This window comes from Neophocaena asiaeorientalis, unplaced genomic scaffold (genome assembly GCF_003031525.2).
Source record: "Neophocaena asiaeorientalis asiaeorientalis breed wild unplaced genomic scaffold, Neophocaena_asiaeorientalis_V1.1 scaffold19, whole genome shotgun sequence".
Classification (NCBI taxonomy): Eukaryota; Metazoa; Chordata; class Mammalia; order Artiodactyla; family Phocoenidae; genus Neophocaena; species Neophocaena asiaeorientalis.
In genome coordinates this window covers 5,180,487-5,200,842 of record NW_020173388.1, presented here as the reverse complement: position 1 = coordinate 5,200,842, position 20,356 = coordinate 5,180,487, and the positions used below count along the sequence as shown (strand labels likewise).

The 20,356-nt window shown below is 41.2% G+C and overlaps 1 protein-coding gene across 2 annotated transcripts in view; it reads left to right on the top strand.

The window, feature by feature from the left end:
- Window positions 1-18,296, top strand: part of KIT (KIT proto-oncogene, receptor tyrosine kinase) — an 82,226-nt gene extending 63,930 nt beyond the window's left edge. Inside the window, exons 8-21 of one of the 2 annotated variants that reach the window (XM_024746705.1) lie at window positions 897-1,011; window positions 2,664-2,845; window positions 4,078-4,184; window positions 4,279-4,405; window positions 4,684-4,788; window positions 5,277-5,387; window positions 6,642-6,792; window positions 8,659-8,750; window positions 9,266-9,393; window positions 10,468-10,590; window positions 14,117-14,228; window positions 14,343-14,442; window positions 14,792-14,897; window positions 16,021-18,296. In XM_024746705.1, coding sequence (XP_024602473.1) covers window positions 897-1,011; window positions 2,664-2,845; window positions 4,078-4,184; window positions 4,279-4,405; window positions 4,684-4,788; window positions 5,277-5,387; window positions 6,642-6,792; window positions 8,659-8,750; window positions 9,266-9,393; window positions 10,468-10,590; window positions 14,117-14,228; window positions 14,343-14,442; window positions 14,792-14,897; window positions 16,021-16,149 — 1,688 coding nt within the window. In that variant the 3' untranslated portion in view covers window positions 16,150-18,296. Of the gene's footprint in view, window positions 1-896; window positions 1,012-2,663; window positions 2,858-4,077; window positions 4,185-4,278; window positions 4,406-4,683; window positions 4,789-5,276; window positions 5,388-6,641; window positions 6,793-8,658; window positions 8,751-9,265; window positions 9,394-10,467; window positions 10,591-14,116; window positions 14,229-14,342; window positions 14,443-14,791; window positions 14,898-16,020 lie in introns of both variants that reach the window. The other variant, XM_024746704.1, reaches the window with a different exon arrangement.
- Window positions 18,297-20,356: the final 2,060 nt, after the last annotated feature.

The following is a 20,356-nucleotide window of genomic DNA, read 5'->3' as shown; positions in this document are numbered from 1 at the left end:
TACAGTGGAGCTAACTAATTCTCAAAGGGTTAGAATCCTTCAGGTATATTACCAGTAGAACAATTGTATGTAAATTCATCTTCCGTTCACTTTAGTAGAAATCTCAAGAATTTGCAGTGCTTTAGGGCACCCTTGACGGAACATCAGTTGATGATTATAGTTACACAGAAATGTCAGATGAGGGCATTCCTGCTGATGATACAGTTTACTTTTTCAGTGATTATACTCAGGTTTAGACATACGTATAAATAAAACTCTTGAGCTGGTTTCCTCTTCTCATTTTCTGTTCCTGTTTTGTATTTGAAATAAAAGTCTGGAGTTAAAAGCCCACATTGGGTTTTACTCTTATGTTTTGACTTCTCTGTAAAAGGGTGATTCAGCTCCTTGTCGGCACCACACCCACGCCCAGAAAAAGGGGAAACATTCTAGTTCCTGCAATAACTTGAAATGCCTGTGAAAGTTTCAATAATTTGACATCCTGATGGCAGGAAACCTTTAAACCGGATTTCCACCTTTAAGATAGTTGGGAATCCTAGAATCCTGATCAGATGCCGTCTTTCAGGTTCCCCCCTCACTGGAAACAGAAACCCTGCCCGGTGGTCCTGCGACCTCAGCCATCCCCGGGACAGGGAGATCTCGGAGACCCCGGCATCCGTAGGATGGACAGTCCACGTGGGGACTGGGCAGCTCTAACCGGGAAAGCCTTTTTTGGTCAGACCCTCACATCTGCCTTCCCTGTGCCTTCCACTCACTGGTTCAGATTCTCCCCTTTGAACAACATGCCCTCAGTGTCCCCTTCGGCCTCGAGAAAGTTATTGAGGATTCAGAAATAGTGGAGTGAGCCTTGGTGAGGTTTTCCAGCAGTCTGACATAAGGCCACTTCTCTCTCCCTGCAGCAAAGCCAGAAATCCTGACTCGTGACAGGCTCATGAATGGCATGCTGCAGTGTGTAGCAGCAGGATTCCCAGAGCCCACCATTGATTGGTATTTTTGTCCAGGAACCGAGCAGAGGTGAGATGATTATTTTGGGTACTACTTAACATGCGTAAGGAAAGGACTGCAATTCACTTGAATTTCAAATATGTTTTCAGATTTTAAAAAAAACAAACTTCGTTTTGATTAATTTTTTTTCCAGCCATGTGGCTTTTTAAAGGACATAATTGCTATATTTTTCTTGGTAGACATGAATTTTGTTTGCTGAAACACGATTACTGAATGACTTCTCTATTTTGGTGGTTATCTTCTTGGATTTATCATGCAATTTCCACCCTGCAGGTAGATAAAGCAATTTTCCAGGACAGAGTAATTAGATTTCCAGTCTATACACAGGAGGTAATATGTGTGGGAAATGTGGCTGTAGTTATCATGAAAAAAATTACCTCGGAAGTTAATTGCCAAGTTACCAAAAAGTAATGATCGCAGAATTACCACATACATGCGGCGTTTGGGAGCTATGTGTTTTAAAAAGGTTTTCTCCTTGATTGAGGTGCCCAGGCCCTGAGCAGAGCACATCTGGCATTGAACTTCCTCCCCCTCACAATCCACACTTAAACCTTAAACTGTCCTTTCACATTACCTGGAGATGAAAATGGGGTCAGCATTGCTGTTTTTATCCATCAAATGCTGTTTTACACTCAGGCCAGTGTAACGTCATGATCATTTAAATAGTCAGGATAATAATAGAAATTTCATTTTTCACGGAATAGACCTTTTTTATCAACACCAAGTTGGAAGAGGTCACATAGGATTGTTCTTCTCAGCTGAGTTTTAGTGGAGTGTTTTCTTTGGGGAGTAATAGGGGGTTCAAGACCCCTGGAAAGTATGCCCACAGGGAAAGCAACCACAGTAGTTTTAGACATCTGTTGAGCAAATATTTATGGAGTTCCACCTCTAGGCCAGACATGGGTCTGGTGAACAAAACACCTGAGTCCCATTTGGGAGTTTATATTCTAATGGGCAGAGATGGGCAGAAGATGAAATAAATAACTACCATATGCAGGTGTTAAGTGCTAAGGGGGAAAGTAAAGAGCAAGGTAAGGGAATAGAAAATTGCCAGGCATATGGGGGGGATAATTTAAAATAGGGTCATCTGAGTCTTTGCCACCTGGAGTCCAGCCCAGCGGCATGATTGTACCTCGAGCCGTAGGGTCCTCACGTCTGGTGTTTGGCGGCTGGCCCTGTCTTCATCCTCATAGACTTTACTGCTTTCCTCCTCCATGCTCTTCCTTTTCAATCCTTCATACGTTCTTTCACCTTTATTTATAAAAGGCTACTGTGTGCCAGGATATGAACCAACCGTCTTATTGAATTCATCTCTGATCCTTTCGATAACCCTCCAAGATGGGTATTACCACCCCAAGTTTGCAGCTGTAGGAACTGAGTCTTGGAGGGTTTAAGTACTAGTCGGAAGTCAACAGAATAGGTGTTTTGAGTCCAGATTTCGAACCCACCTCTCACTCTGAAACCCTCTTTCTTCTTTTCCAAGCGCTTTTCTTGTTCACGGTGCCACAGACGTGCTCATCCGTCATCACGCTCTTCAGTTGTAAAAGGAAATGTCTGATCACAAACCTGACTTAGTTTTAAAAGTATGCCACATCCAATGTGTTTGATCCATTGATTCTTTTTCCTAGAGTAAGTCTGCACTGCTGTTTTTTTCCCGCTAGATGTTCTGTCCCTGTTGGGCCAGTGGATGTGCAGATCCAAAACTCATCTGTGTCACCGTTTGGAAAACTAGTGGTTTACAGCTCCATTGATGACAGCGCCTTTAAGCACAATGGCACGGTGGAGTGCAGGGCTTACAACGATGTGGGCAAGAGTTCTGCCTATTTTAACTTTGCATTTAAAGGTAACAGCAAAGGTATATTTCTTTTTAATCCAATTTAAGGGGATGTTTAGGCTCGGCCTGCCGTGTCAATCATGATTTTAAGTCCATTCCATCCCTGGCCATGTCATTTCTGGTAATAGTCACATTGCACGTTTGATTGTCATCAAACTTACTCGGTTTCATCCTGTACTAGTTTGTTAATAAAATGTGTGCAGTAACCATGTACTATATGTATTTTATGCGTGCATGCACGTATGTATGTGTGTGCATATGTATCTGTATAAAATTAATTGTGTATTTCCAACGGTTTCCATTAGGAAGGGGTAGAGAAAGAAAATAGGAGAACCAGACTTACTTTATATTCAAACAGAAACAGAATTGGGACAATTTAAAGATTTAAATTCAATGAAAAATTATTTAAGTTGTGACTTAAGGTCAGTTATTTTAACAGATTGCCAGACACCATATCACAAAGTTAACATTACCTTTTATGGAATCATGTTAGTGACGTATTTCTTTACCATCTTTAAAATTTGATTCATGAGTGACCAGCTCTCCTAACATAAGTTGAACGATGCATGTGGACGAATTGATGAATCGGTATGAAGTCAGAAGACAAAGGAACTAGACACCTACATTCTTAGGGCTCGGTTTTTGTTTCTTGAGTTGGCAAAGACGAGTGCCAGAAAGTGGTGTTTGTTCAGTTTTTGAGTAACGAGGGGAAGAATCTTACATTGTTCTTCATCGTAGGTTTTTTTTCAGGTAGTGCAGTGAAAAGAACACTTTAAAAGTGTTTTTCTCGGTTGTGAAAGAAGCTCAATGTTCAGTGTAGAAAATTTGGAAAGTCAGGAAAACATAAAGAAGAAACTATAAAATATCCATAAAGGAAACACTTTAAAGTTCAAGGCAGGAATTTGAAGTGCAAAGTTCACTGAGATGTCGCTTTTCACTGACAAACAGCGTAACGTTATTCTTGTGCTATGGAAATCGCAACTTCTTTTCCACAGTCGTCTGGTTTAAAGCTGTTATTTTAAAAGATTCCTTTGAATAACAAGAATAAGATAATAATCAAGGCAAGGAGCTCAGATGCAACTAGTTTGACTTCTGCCGTGATGGGCAGTAAGGTGGGAGGTGGGCGAGTTGGGGGCAAGGTGGTCGTGGTGAAGATCCGACCCCACTAACAGGTTGTGATTCCACGTTCCTCCTTCACTTTATTTTTTTTTATTTATTTTTTTTTTCCTCCTTCACTTTAGAACAAATCCATGCCCATACCCTGTTCACGCCTTTGCTGATTGGTTTTGTGATCGCAGCTGGTATGATGTGTATCATCGTGATGATTCTCACATACAAATATTTGCAGGTAACCATTTATTTGTTCTCCGCCTTGAACGCTGTAATGGCTGAACCATTAACCATTAAAAGATGATGCCTCTTTCCCTTTCTCCCTCCACCAGAAACCCATGTATGAAGTACAGTGGAAGGTTGTTGAGGAGATAAATGGAAACAATTATGTTTACATAGACCCAACGCAACTTCCTTATGATCACAAATGGGAGTTTCCCAGAAACAGGCTGAGTTTTGGTTAGTATGCAACAGGGGCTTTCCACGTAACCTTTTTGTGTACACATAACAGTGACTTTAGGGAACCCCAGTAGCTTCCTTTTATTTTATTCCACCTGAAACAATAAGTGTTTTTTGGGAGATTTCACCACCTTTGATAGATTTGGCATCAAGCACACTTTAAGGAAGTGTATCTAGACAAATTTGTCCCAAATCCTTTATTGGTTCTGAAATGACACAAAGAGTCCTTCAGTCCCACCACACCATTGCCACTTACTTCCTTGTCTTCTTTTCTATAGGGAAAACCTTGGGTGCCGGCGCCTTCGGGAAAGTTGTTGAGGCCACTGCATACGGCCTAATTAAGTCAGATGCGGCCATGACTGTTGCTGTGAAGATGCTCAAACGTAAGTTCCTGCAGGCTACTGTGTGTGCTCACCACCAGTGTCCCAGATTTGTCTTTTTTGGGGCTTTGTTTTTTGGGTTTTTTGGGGGGGATATAGTTGTTTTACAACGTTGCGTTAGTTTCTACCATATAGCAGAGAAGTAGGGTTCCCTGTGCTGTAAGCAGGTTCTCATTAGTTATCCTTTTTTTTTTGGTTGCGGTACACGGGCCTCTCACTGTTGTAGCCTCTCCCGTTGTGGAGCACAGGCTCAGCGGCCACGGCTCACGGGCCCAGCCGCTCCGCGGCATGTGGGATCTTCCCGGACCTGGGCACGAACCCGTGTCCCCTGCAGGCGGCAGGCAGACTCTCAACCACTGCGCCACCAGAGAAGCCCTAGTTATCTATTTTATACATACTAGTGTATATGTGTTAATCCCAATCTCCCAGTTCATCCCAATGCCCCCCCTCCAGATTTGTTTTTTGCTAAAATAAGGTGTTTCTAATTTTAGCAAGTGCCCATTTAACGGAACGCGAAGCCCTAATGTCTGAACTCAAAGTCTTAAGCTACCTCGGTAATCATGTGAATATTGTGAATCTTCTTGGAGCATGCACCATTGGAGGTAAGGCCATGGCTAACCTGACTCTTGTTATGGGTCAAATTATCAAAAGATGGGAGATTTTGATATGGTTTTTGACAATGCTTGATTATAAGCTTCTTGCAAGATTTTGACCCAGGCGGCTAACCCCTTGCTGGATTCCTGCACCCCACCACCCAAGCTATTGTACTTAAGAATGTATATTTCAGGTTTTATCATCATGGGGCAGGACAGCCCAGGACATACCCTAGTTACAGTCGTGTATGTCTCACCGACATTGACCTCTTGAATATCTCGAGAATGTCTCATCTCCTCCAGAAAGCTTTTCTTTTACCTTGTGAGCTTTTATATTTTGCTGGATGACATTTAGCCACTAAAGGGTTAATGTTCATGTACATACCGTCATTAAAAATAGGCCTCTAAGCCTTCCAGCCCTCAAATATACACCAAATGAGCAAACACTTCACTTCTATAAAAAAGAAATTTCCAATTCGGAAGCAGTCATTAGTCCTCTCATCAAGGCTTTCTGTGATGTTGCCAGAAGGCATTTTGGTCAGAAGGAACAAAGATGTGTAAAATGAGCCATTCCTCAAGGTCTGGAGAGATCCACTGTCAAGTTGACAGGGTCATGTAATTTCGTAAAACAGCCCCCATAAATGTTGCTTCACCACATCACAAATTGTTCCTGAGAGATTTCTGCCCGAGTTAATTAGTTGCCTGTTAACTTCAGAGCTACAGTTTTTGAGGCGTTCACAACACCAAAAAAAAAAAAAAGTTCGACAGATAGGCCCTGGAACACAGGTGATGCCCTGTCATTTCAGGGTTTCCCCCACCTCCTAGTCTCAGCTGGTGGTTCTGGTGGTTGGTTTTCCTATTATGCCACAGTTTTTTTTTTTTTTTTTTTTTTTTTTTTTTTTTTTTTTGTGCTCATCATCATTTCCATAATAACATTACCAAGAGGCATGGAGCCCCCATTGTAAACAGAAGTGAATCAAAGGATTCATATAGGAGGCTTGATAATAATATAACGGTGAAAGCTATAACTCTTGTCTAAAACCAGCAGTCATGCCTGGCCCCTAATCACTTAGAAATTCAGGTAAAAAGGTTACTCTGCTGCTTTTTGCTAAGCAATGCTAATAGATAGCATTGTACTTGTACTAAGTAGGCTTAGCCTTGAACCTGAGTGTGAATGGCCGTGATGACCCTTGGGTATTTTTATGGGAGGCTGGATGGTCTGTATATCTCGCCTTTTTCTAACCTTTTCTTAAATGCTCGTAGGTCCTACCCTGGTCATTACAGAATATTGTTGCTACGGTGATCTTTTGAATTTTTTGAGAAGAAAGCGTGATTCATTTATTTTCTCAAAGCAGGAAGATCACGCAGAAGCGGCGCTTTATAAAAACCTTCTCCATTCAAAGGAGTCTTCCTGGTAAGACTGATTTACATAAATAGCTGTTGACAGTTCATGGAGTCATGAGGGTTTACAATCAAGGTTGATTCTTTAAAAAAGCGAACCTGAGGTACTTTGAGGTACAAAATCAGAATTATTAAATCATTTAAATGTGATTAACGGTTTAGAAAGTTCAAGTAGTGTTTTTAAGGATTGAAATAGTGTTGAACTTAAATTTTTGTTGATTCTTAAAAATGCATCTTTAGTGTTTTTCTAAGCTTTAGTTCTATTCAATTGAATGAATTCTGTACCTATTTCTCTTATCATCGTTCTGTTCTTGTGTGTCATTCTCTTTATACTGTTGAGCCGGGTAGTGTATGCTTTACAGTGAGACACTGTTTATAGGGAAAGTGGGAAAGGCTGCCAAATTGTCACAGTAAATTCCTTGAAAACCTTTAACAGAATGGCAAAGAGCTCCAAACAGCTCTCTGCACATAGGTTTCTCACCATCTACCTCTGAATTATTTCTGTATACCTTACCCTTTCTTTTCTTAACTCATGCTCTCAAAGGCACAACTACTCCAGCACATTTTTAAAACTTGTGCCTTCTTTTCATCTCTTTCATCCTTGATACCATTCTGAATTTGAATGATGTGTCAAGGGCTTCAAGTTCCTTTAAGGAAAATTGGTGTAGTTTACAACCAGAATAGAATTCTGTGCCGTGTCTTGCCTTTTCTTTCCAAGTGTTGTTAAGATCTGCCATTTAAGACTTCCTAGATCACCCTGCCCAACAGAAATCCTAGTAATTGTGCCTCATCCCTTATACTTTATATTTCTGCAGTTGTGTGGTGGGTTTCCTCTTTCCTTTTTATTTACTATATCCCCTACATTTTGAGAAGGCAAGACTTGTCTCCTAAACTTAACCCCAGGCCCTCAAGGAGACCTTGGTATAAATATTGTTGATAGGCGGTTACCTCCTAAAGTGTTTTTCTATACCTCTGGCTGAAGTTTTAAATCCTAGGTGAAGCTTTTTAATTTTTTTTTCAATCCTGTGAACTTTGAGTAGTGACAAGTGGAAGTAAAATACAGTATAAACCAAACCATCTTCTGTTAGTTTCTCTAGTGCACATCCTCTTTATAGGAATAAATGAGCCACTTTGCTTTATTTCTAAAACCTTGGCCCCTTATATATTTTTTAACTTTCTGAAGTAATGGCCTAAGTTGTTCAGTCCTGTGTAGTGTTTTCTGTGCTTTGGGATCCCATATGGGATTGGAACCACCAGCTCACTCTGAAGGAGATTGTTGTCATGGTGTTTCTATGCTAATCAGAAGCAGGAAGTACTAGAAATCTTGAAGGCTCTCCAGCCAAATGTTGCAGATTCAAGAGGTCCAGATGGTTCAGAAAATCATCCAAATTATTGGTGTTTATCTGAACCAAACTTGGTTTTTTTAACCCTTCTTCCATCAGTTGCTATATGTTAGTGATCTCTGTCTTCCCCCACTAATAACACATCTCAGAAGCTCTGGTTCTTTGTCTCTTTCATCTTGTCTCTCTTGAGGCTAATTTAGAGAGTTTGAAGTAATGTGGGATAATGGTTTTGGTTCTCTGCTTCTCATTAAATCCCTGGTGTCAAGAGATGGGAAATTTCTGACCTGAGTTCCATCTACAATTGAACACAAAAAAAGGCCATCTAATTCCCGGGGATTGGACCCGAATGTTGAATATTAAAAACTCATATCTTACTGAACAAGATTTTCCTTATTGAAACTTGGCAATGCTTTCTTTAAATAAAAGCAGCCTCTTATGTTCAAAAAGGGATGGGGAGGTAGAGCCTGGCCCTTGTGTGCTCCCCCCATTTCCCATTTTATTTAATCATGATTTGATGGATGTTTCATCTCTCCCAGCGGTGATAGCACTAATGAGTACATGGACATGAAACCCGGAGTTTCTTATGTTGTACCAACCAAGGCAGACAAAAGGAGATCTTCGAGAATAGGTGGGTACCTATCAAGCAATAAAAACAACTTCATTGACAGAGGGTTTCTCATACCACTGTGGAATCTAACACCATTCCTGTAGTGACCGGTTCTCCTTTAGGATAGGACCCAATGGCCTAGGATCCAGTGGCAGTGCCAGTGGTCAATGGCAGTTAAGGGTTGCAAGTGGATATTTGGGGTCAGAGCGTGTGTTATTGTATCTGAGCATTTTACTGCATATATGATAACATGCATATCAAAATATATCAAATACATATTTTGCATATAAAAAGTATGAGACTCTTGTATTCATCCACTGTTCTTGTTCCCTGAAGATTTTGTAACTTAGCCCAGGATTAGGAATATTAGCTTTGTGATTCAGTGCCTACCTGTCCTTAACACTGGGGAGGTGATTTGCCTGCAAGTTCACATCAGTTCCTTGATTACCAGCCCTTGGAGGTATTGTTGTCACTGTCTTTTACTGTCCTTACTTGAAGGTTTTAATTGCTAGGAAAATCCCTTCTCCTCCTAACAGGTTCATACATAGAAAGAGACGTGGCTCCTGCCATCATGGAAGATGATGAGTTGGCCCTAGACCTGGAGGACTTGCTGAGCTTTTCTTACCAGGTGGCAAAGGGCATGGCCTTCCTCGCCTCGAAGAATGTAAGTTGAGGGTGATTCTCAGAAGAGTCCTCTCCTTGCCCCCATGGCCCCCAAGGGGCATTTTAGAGCCATAGTTAGAAGGCAGAGTGTCACTTGAAATGTGGTAACCAAAAGCAGAGGAAATACGGTTTCTTCGTGTTCTAACTGCTGTCTCTTCGGAATTCAAGTTCTCATTTATAAGCTTTAAAGTGCAAGCCTGTCTAAATAAGCTTTCTATGAATATATTTTTTATATGCAATGAATTCATTTAAAACTTGGCTTTTAGGATATAGGAGCTGCTCTTAGAAAATAAAGAGATAATTATTTTATCAGCCAAAGGAGGGGGTACCTCATGTAGTTGCAGTGCTCAGTGAAGCACATACTTGGGTCTTTTAGAAGTTAGACCTCAAATATTGCATGTATGGTTTACAAAGTGCAGGGGAGTAAGGAATCAAGAGAGAGCGATAAACATTTGATCAGAAGGTTGGGGGTGGGAAGAGAATGATGGAACCAAAACAAGGAACATGGTCTCTGGAAGGGTGAGAGGAATTCCTTAGGAAATGGGACATGCAGAATAGAATGAGGTTACAGAACCTACCCTTAAGTTATCATTGGTGACATTTCCAAACAATTACCAAACTAAAAGAGGATATAGGGTGGCTGAAATAAAGAGCCTCTTCCTTTTGTCCTTAGGAGGTATCAGATTGAAGTTATAGACATTTTAGAAACTCTTTAAAAGGACATTCAAAGAGAAGCATATAAAATGAGTTTTCCGTTTAAAAAAATGATGGGACTATTTATAATGTATTTTCCTATGAATGAAAGTAGTCCTAAGGAAAAAAAGAAGCATTATTCAAGTTGGTTTTGAAAGTGATTATAGTAATTAAGGTCCTAACAATGTGAAACACAAATTTGAACATCATTCAAAGTGTAATCTAGATACTTATTTTTGGTGCACTGAATAGTTTAAACGTAAAGCAAAAGTATTGGCACTGTGTGACATAAGCAGCATTCTAGTATTAAACATAGCTTTCACTCTTTAAAAGTTTAAAATAAATGTAAATGGTTTTCTTTTGTCTCCCACTCTCCTAATAGTGTATTCATAGAGACCTGGCAGCCAGAAATATCCTCCTTACTCATGGTCGAATCACAAAGATTTGTGATTTTGGTCTAGCCAGAGACATCAAGAATGATTCTAATTATGTGGTCAAAGGAAACGTGAGTACCCACTCTCTCTTGACAGTCCAGTGAAGGATTTTTGTTTCAAGTTTTCTTAAGTATTGCTTTTTAGGATTTTCATAATGCAAATCCTACCTTTGCGGTACCATGCATTTTAGCAGTCAAATTAAGTGTACTTTAGCAAAATTCCGATAATAGAATTCCTAATTCTAATTGTGTAATTATGAAGCATGTGAAGGAAACAGAAATAGCCTTAATTTTCATTATAGCCTGAGAATAGCAATGAACTTGATTTTGTTCAAGTGAAACAAATGTGGACCTGAAGGTCACAGCAGGAGAATTTTATTTTGAGATTGACATGCTATGTGCAAAAGATAATGTTAAGTCTAAGATAATGTTCAGAGTTAGGTATATAGAATGTTGAATCTTATAATCAAGAGCTTATTAAAGACATTCATAAGGAATAATTGGCTTACGGAACATAGTGATTTTATTTCAAAGTGCTTTCATTGCCAATTTTCATTGTATCATCAGGACAAACCCTCGGCATTAGAATGCAAGTCTTCACATTTTAAAAGTTGGGGAAACTAAAAACAGTGTATTTTAGTGATATTTGTCTGAGATGACCCAGGTCAGTAGAGGCTGAAGCCAGAGCCTACGATTTCTAGAGGAATATCCCATTAGTATGGGAAGCCAATAGTCTTGAACATATATTCTTCTACATCTATTTTCCCAGGCCCATACCTATAGTCCAGAGCTATTCCTGGAGGTAGCTCTTGTGTGCCTTATGATGATGTAATATTTCCTTCTCCCATCACTATGGCATCTCTGTGGGTGGGCTGTACGAGACTTGTTTCTTTGCAGAAATGTTCCTGGATTTACTTCCTGATGATAGCATGCGTTTCTAGTAACTCGCTAAGGCTAGGAGTGTTAATAACACCAAGTCCTCTCCGTCCTGGTACACTATTGGAAGGAAGAATGAAAGGTGGTTCTCTATCCAGGCCTTTGAGTATTGACAGAAGGCTACTGGGTTCTGGACCCAGTCTTGCTGAGTTCGAACCTGGTTCTATCGTTTAGTGGCTGTGTGATATTTGGCAAGGATTACCCCAGCACCTCTGAACCTTGGTTTTTCTCTTGGTAATAATACTGTCACCTGCCTCATGAAGTTGCTGTGAGGATTAAATGAGTTAATATACATAGTAGGGTGTTTAGAATAGTGCCAGGCACACTGTGGCTAATAGTTACGTGAGGCACTTATTATTATGGCTAGATGTCTTATTTAGAATCTAAGTAATCATGACAGTGATTCTAAATCATGATTTAGAATCTAAGTAATCATGTCTTATTTAGAATCTAAGTAATCATGACAGGCAGCTTCTTAATAGCCCATTCTTGGCTCGTGACCTTAGTTGGAATTAACAAGGATGGGTCAGGTGGTTAGGTGCCACCAGGCTTCAGATTGTGGACTCCAGCTAAGCCAGTTCTACTAACCAGTCACAGATATCACCCTTCACCAGGCTACTGGGTAAGGAGACCCAATGGGACAAAATTAAAAGCAGGGAAACCCACACAACATGTTATTGGCCCCAAATTTACATCATAGTCATTTGAGACCTCCTCGTTGTGTCAGTTTCTCTGAAAGTTCTTCACACACGTTCTTGGTCGTTTTTGTGCTGTGGCCCCTATCATAGTCTGGTGACACCTGTGGATCCCTTGTCAGAACACTGTTTTAAATGCATAAAATACATAGGATACTGAGAAAAGCCATTAAATGGAAATGAAGTTATTAAAATATTAAAAAGTACCTCTGTGATATTCATTACACGTGCTTCTTTGTTACACAGAATAACATGTTCTAACTGTGGGTCTAACAATTACTGTAATGTCTAAGTGATGAATATAAAACTGTAATGTGAAGGTATCTATGTTACTGTTGGTGACAAAGTCACAGGCACTGCTAAGACCTGGTGCTTTATTGCCTGCATTTATAATTTAAGGAAATGCTCAACTTTAGTTAGTCAACACAAGAATGTAATTTTTTCCCTTCCAAGTTCATAAGCTCCTGAATTCAAGACACATTATAAATCTCAGGTTAAGGGCCTCTATAAGAGTTTTAGCACAAAATCTGGGAGGGGATACTGGAAAGCACTTTTTTTTTTTCCTACTGACTAAAATAACTTTAAGACCAGAAAAAATTGTCTTCCCAGTTTTCAATCCTAAATGGACTAAGCGAAGGATTGATTGAACTTTTTATGGTAAATTAAGATCCAGGAATTCAGAAATGTCTCTAAGAGGACTAGTCACAGAAAGTTTGGCTCGAGGTTAGCAGGAGGAGTTCAGGATGTGAAGTTCAGCCATTGAATTTCAACCCCAAATCTGCCACTCACCACCTTGGAATAGTCATAGTCAGCATATCCGCTACTCTCTATCACGTGCTTGCTTGTACAGGGCAAGTTTTCAGACACTAGTGAGTCAGCAGTACCCAGCTAAGCACTGGTACCCATATTATCTCATTTAACCCCCAAGACAACTCATGGAATTTGAAGTATTATTTTTGCTTTACAGAAGAATATCCTGAGGCTTAATTATAGATTAAGTCACATAAGTGACTTTCCCACTGTATTAGTAAGGGATAGTTTTGGTTGCATATGACAGAACACCGCCAAAAAAGTAAAACAAGTATAGGAGTAGCAGGCTGGGCCTGGTATGGAGTTTCCATGATGTACTAGGGGGAGCGAATTCCTCCACCTTTGTTTCTTTTTTTCTTTTTTTTACCATCCTTGGTGTAGCCCTTATCTTCATGGTCCATGATATGGCCATGAGAGAGCCAGCCAACACATCCAGAAGAGACAAGAAGGAAAAGGCCACAGGGCACATGCCAGCTTCATTTTAAGGAAGTTCTCCTAAAGCTGTCACACAACACTTATATACCTTAGTGGCCAAAACTGAGCCACGTGGCTGCACACAGCTGGGAAGGAGCTGGGCCATGCAGTCCTTACCGTGGGAGGCCATGTTTCTATTAAGGGAAGAGGGTAAATAACGTTCAGTGGTAACTAACCTCTGTGTTACACAAGGCCAGTGGTGGAGCCAGGGTTAGAACCCATGTATCTGTGTCTGACATCTGTGCTCCTATCCACCACACTGTACAGACTCAATGTCCCCCTCTTGAAAATGGGGATAGTATACAGTTGAACAATGCAGGGACGAATCTCAGTATAAATTAGAACCAGCCCTCCGTATCCACGGTTCCTCTGCATTCTTGGATTCGACTCACCGCAGACCGTGTAGAAATTATTATTGAAACATATTCATGTGTAAGTGGACCCATGCAGTTCAAACCCTCGTTGTTCAAGGGTCAGCTGTACTTGTGATCCACCTATTTCAGAGGCAGTCGGGGTCATCTGAGGTTATGTGGGTGGAAGGCCTTCGTGAGATGCCCGTCAAGTTCTCACCTCCACCTCTCAGCAGAAGCAACATTTATAGGAATATATTCTGTTCCGTGTTTTTGTTTTTGTTTTTGAGCTTCGTAATTAACATTGTTGACTCTGTTATGCTTCCATTGCAGGCTCGGCTACCTGTGAAGTGGATGGCACCAGAGAGCATTTTCAACTGTGTGTACACATTTGAAAGCGATGTCTGGTCCTATGGGATTTTTCTGTGGGAGCTGTTCTCTTTAGGTAAAACGAGCCTTGCCCAAGCCTCCTTGATCAGACTTAGAGCATCTTCTTTAAGGTGTTGTCAGCGTCCTGCTTGCATATTGTTACACTGATTGCAAACTGTTTGTGCCTCAGGAAGCAGCCCCTACCCTGGAATGCCAGTCGATTCTAAATTCTACAAGATGATCAAGGAAGGTTTCCGAATGCTCAGCCCTGAGCACGCACCTGCGGAAATGTAAGGGCCCGGACATTCTTCCTTCACATAATGTTTCCCCTTTTATTTTCCTTTTTAAAGACAAGCTCAGATGTTGAGGGTTTTCACTAGCACAGTTTGAAATGTCGCTTGGTTCCTTTTTTATGACATCCTGGTCAAAGGTCATTTCTGTAGCTGACTTTCATAACTCTTGTCGCCAAATATACAGAAAGTTTGGGCAGCATCTCCTAGACACAGTTTTCGTTTATGCCCGTGTCATTCACTATGTCCAGTTGCGTAGCCCTGGAATGATTTTTGAAATTGCCGCGTGGCATACACCTGAGGACCAGTTAAGGCCACTGAGGAGTGATAAACGGCCCTCATCTTGCAGGTATGACATCATGAAGACTTGCTGGGATGCTGATCCCCTGAAAAGGCCAACATTTAAGCAGACTGTGCAGCTGATTGAGAAGCAGATTTCAGAGAGCACCAGTCATGTGAGTACTAGCCGGGCAAAGGACCTCTGCTCTCTTGGTTCCAAGCGTGTCCTTCTCAGGCTCTGGGGGTAAGGACTAAGCTACCCACCCCTTCTCTCCTTGGCTTAGGCTGTAAATTGGGCTTTGGGTAGGAAAGTAAAGCAATGGAAACAGTTTCTTTTTACCCAACCCCCCCCAATTCTGGGCCAAGGGCTATGAAATAAGGAGGTGAAAGAGTTTAGAGGGCTTGGCACTCAGAAGTGTGGACATAGATGTTTCCATAAGGATTTGCCACATTTCCTCTTCCACCCCAAGTGCTGGTCATGGGGTCGGCATGCGCTCTGCCTCACGTGTCAGGCTATTCAGCCTTTGGAGGGTTGGGGTGATGTGCACTAGAATAAAATCAGAGAAAAGACAGCTTGTTGCTGCAGTAAAATAAACCTTCTGCTCAAGAAAGCATAGCCAGAATGTGGCAGATAGCGGTCATGGCCACAAGCCATAGAGAATGAAGAGTTGTTTGAAGTTGGGAGATCCCTCCCAGTGATTTGAGGAGGGGGGAAATCAAAACTCAAATCCATCATTTGTTTGGCTTTTAAGGAAGAATGAGTGATCCTTACTTTGACTCAGAATTTTTTTAAGCTGCCTTTTCTCTGGTTTGTGTGTTTAGAACTGTCCTTTCTTCAGCATATACCACTGATACTTTTGGGTTGAAGCTTGCTCTTCCGGGTGTCAAAGCACATTTTGAATTAAACAGCGTTTCACACCCAAGAGCCTGGTTCTCAATGGAAGACCCCCGGAAGGACCACCGATTTCTTAGTGACTGACATCAGCCTTTGGATTGGAGTTGGCTGTAGAGATTTATACACCTTTTATAAAAGTTAGATCATTCTCTTTCCCAGATGTGTCCCAGCAGAAAAGCACATTTTGCACCATCACTTCTTAGGTAATCAGACCTTGGGGAAAATGAGGGATAGAACAAAGCTTGTCTTTGGTCAATATGATTTGGTTCTTGGCTCTAAGGTCTTGTAAACCTCCTGGCTTTAGGAGTCTTCCTAAGTTGTGATTCTGAGGCTGCAGACGTGCCCCTTTGTTGCTGTGCTCGTTATGGGGACTGGTGTATTAACTGCGGACTTGTTTTCCTCAGATTTATTCCAACTTAGCGAACTGCAGCCCCCATCGGGAGACCCCCTCGGTGGACCGTTCCGTGCGGATCAACTCGGTGGGCAGCAGCACATCCTCCACGCAGCCTCTGCTTGTCCACGAAGACGTCTGAAGTAGAATGCGCATCTGGGGGTCGGTGGGGGGGCTCCCCGACAAGAACGGCCCCCATTCTTTTGGTTTTCATAATGGTTATTTTGTTTTCCTTCGACTCGAATCCTACTCCAGGGTAATGGACACCCCACTGTACTCCTGTCTTTATGAGCACACTTTAGTGGCCGATGATTTCTGTCATCAGCTACCATTGAGCTGCATATGTTCCCAATAGCAAGCGAGCCCCCGTTAACGGAATAACTTCAGACTTGGAGAAAGGGTGGGTGGGATGGGCTATAGACACCCTGAGTCCTTCCCAGGGCTTCTCCAATTTCTGCCTGAAAAGCATAGTTGATAGTTTATTTGAATACATGGCAGTAGTCACCCTCATTCCTCATAACCATCCGTAATGATACGATGATGCAGCAAGATTAGAAACCAAAAGCTCATCCCTTGATGTGGAAAATAGAATGTTATTCAAAGGGCAGAAGCCTATGAGTATCTGGGCTCAAGAAATCTAGTATTTCATGCTGGGAGTGAGACGTAGGCCGTGGAAAAATGCTTTCCAGGCACGAATAAAGACTGTTGGGTGTGAGCCTTTGTGGTCCGGACCTGTTTTCTAAATAGAGTTCACAGTTAGGGAGGTGAATTGGAGAGAAGGCCTCCCCAGCCTGCATTTTGTATATACTCATCTGTAAATTGTACAGATTCACATATTTGAGGGGGGAAACCCACAAGATGTAGTTTCTGGATACGATTCTGGCTTGAGTCTGCTGTGTGTAGGGATAGCTGAAGAGCCAGACAAGTTTGAAGGAAACCGTTAGTGCTTTTTTTGTTTTCTTTTTTAAAGAAAATACATAATTGCCAAGCACAGTCTTAACAGCGATCTCCTTTGTAGCCGATGAACTTGCTCTAGAGATTGTCCAGAACAAGCTGACTAGCTTCAGAATGGCATTGTGTTCAGTGGATTTGATGCCGTTTGAAAAAGTGACCGATTTACTGCATGACTCCGGCAGAAGGGACAAAACAGTACTGTCTCAGTTGGATTCTTCTGTAGCCGGAAATAAACTTTAGATTCAGCCTCCATCACAGACATGTCCTAGACACTGGGCCAGTATCTATATAAGTGTGTGTGTGTGCGTGCACACGTGTGTATGCTTGTAGACAAATATTTTGGGAGTAGTCTTGCCTTGAGCCCAAGAGGGTCCTTCAGTACCCAAGAAGTCGCTTGGCCTTCTTCAGCACAGCTCTTGTTTCACTCCACCTAGCTGTGTAGAGAAGCTTACCAAAGCTTACATAGAGGCATATAGAAAGTGGAGTGTTTAAGTACCTGTTTATTTGCAATCCACCTGCACTTAAGGCACTCTGTTATTTATACTCAACATACTCTACCTGTTCCTTAGACCTTATTAATGCTACTTTCCCACTGAAACATATTTAAATTTTACACTTTAGGCTGTAGCCTGGATATTACTGTTAGAGTTTAACTTTTTTTTTCCTGCCCAACTATAAGAGATCCATGGGTACATGGCAAGGTTTGTGTGTTGTCTCGTGAGATTCAGGTATGCTGCCCTCACGGTTTTCTCCTCCTAGGTCTCTTAGCTTTCATTTAGAGAACTGTGGCCATTTATCTGGAAGTAACCATTTGCACTGGAGTTCTATGCTCTCGCACCTTTCCAAAGGTAACAGGTTGGGGCGTTTTGTTGTCACGTAAGAAGTTGTCGCTGTTTGCCATACTTTGAAAATTTCCTTTGTGTTTCTATTGACTTTGATTATAGTAAGAAAAATGGTTGTTAATTGTAGATGTCTAGGTACTTCAGGGGCACTTCACTGAGAGTTTTGTCTTGGATATTCTTGAAAGTTTATATTTTTATAATTTTTTTTTTTTTTTTACATCCCATGTTTCTTTGGCAGTGGCTTAATGTTTGAAATTATTTTGTGGCTTTTTTGGGTAAATATTGAAATGTAGCAATAATGTCTTTTGAATATTCCCAAGCCCATGAGTCCTTGAAAATATTTTTTATATATACAGTAAGTAACTTTATGTGTAAATATGTAAGCGGTGCAAGTTTAAAGGACGTTGATGTTCTATATGTTTTTTCTCTGTAATGTTGTCCAGTTGTTCACAGTTCTGAAGAATTCTAATAAAAGTGTAAATATATAAATCAAGTGGAATTTTTAATTATTTCAAACTCAGGGAAATTAAACTTGAAAGTGATAAAGTGCATTCACCCTGACATGAGAATGGTTTGTACCTAGTATGCATAAGATACATGCGAGGCTACCAGATTGCTAGGATTTATATACTTAAAGATTCAACAGACAACTGTTAAGAATTTGTATGTGCTGTATTTTCTCATTTTATCTCCACAGCCCAAGGTCTCCATTTACATTGAGAAATAAATGTAGAACACTTTGCTATGATGATTAGTAGGTGATTCATGTGAAATGACCATCCTGGTTAGCAGCAGTTTTATGTGGTTCAATCTAATATAACTGGCATGTTTCTTCCTAAAAGAGATTGTCTAAAAATTAATATGAACAGTAAAGTAATTCACAAGGTTGACATGAGGAATCCCAAGAACGTGGTGTGTATATTCTCGTTGGCTTGGATTTTTAACATCCCTTCTGACATGTTCATGTTCCACCCTTTCATCTTTATTCTCACTTGCTTCTGGAACAAAGTGAAGTTCTATCACTTGCTTGGAGGGAGGTGACTTGTGCCTTTTAATTCGGTACTGTCCTGTGGCTGGAGCAACCTTTGTGATCTGCAGGGACTGTCCAGACCGTTGGAACCTGCATAGAGCCTGAGTGTTACTCCAGCTTAAAACAAAGAATCACCCCGAACCACAAAATCCTATTAAAAATGAGTTAAGCACACAAAACACCATGAGTTTTATTTTCTTTTTTGACATGGCATCTACATCTACAGAAGTAACTCCTGGAAGGAGAGGGAAAAGGGGTGAACGGTGAACTGTAATGAAGAAGAATCCTTTTAAAATCAGGAGGGAATGGTGTGGCCAGAAACATCAATATCAATGAAAAACAGACCCACATTTCAGTCGAGCGTTTTTCCATTATATGATTACTGACAGGAATGAATGCTAATTGACCACAAAACAAAGAAATCCTTTATGAATGGTTTCATTGTCATTTAGACTTTTTCATGTGTGTGTAATCAAGTTAGAAGCAGTCCCTGGCCCTTATATTATTAATGTAGCTGTTACCTTCACTGGCCCAGCTTTTAATCACAAAGTACATGCTTGGTGTCCAGTCTCTCACTGGGTTCCAAGGTGCCAGCCTTGTCTCGACCCCTTACTGCTCTGTGACATTGGGCAGATGAACTCCTGAAATCTCATTTTCCAAAACCGTGGTAACTGCCTCAATGTACTAAAATGAAGCTGTCAGACCACCTTGTTCATATGCCTATTACATAAATAGCATTCAAAAACGGTGACTTTTGGGCTTCCCTGGTGGCGCAGTGGTTGAGAGTCCCCCTGACGATGCAGGGGACACGGGTTCGTGCCCCGGTCTGGGAGGATCCCACATACCGTGGAGCGGCTGGGCCCGTGAGCCATGGCCGCTGAGCCTGCGCGTCTGGAGCCTGTGCTCTGCAGCGGGAGAGGCCACAACAGTGAGAGGCCCGCGTACCGCAAAAAAAAAAAAAAAAAAAAATGGTGACCTTCGTCATGGCTGATTAGGCTCGTTAGGAAGGAATAAGATGCTCCCGGTTACCCCGCATAGAACTCTACAGTCAAAAATGTGCTTCTACCTGTTGTCTTTCTCTAAAATGCAAACAGTACCATACTAGTTTGCTGGTGAAAATTGACTTTGCTATAGAGATTTCTGTGTTTTATTAAAATCCCAACTTTTTAGCCAGGAATTCAAGGCTCTCTATTCTTGCTCCAGCCTTCTCTCCACGCTTCTCTCATGTTACCCTCGACTCATAAATATGCCCCACTCTTCTGCTTCCATCCATTCTGACTTTACGTTGTCTCTTCTCTCCCAACAAGCCCCCCACCCTTCAAGACCAGGGAAATAAACTCAGTTGGAAGTTGCCTTTGAATCCCCATGACATTTGGTACCCATCATTTTTATTGCTCTTACCAATCTGTTCTGCCTGTTATTTTGATTTTTTGTGTCATCTGCTCCCCACCGATACTATAGTCAGTGTTAAAATTAATTAACATAAAATACCTATATGTGGTGGGTCACTAGTTTCTCGGGTT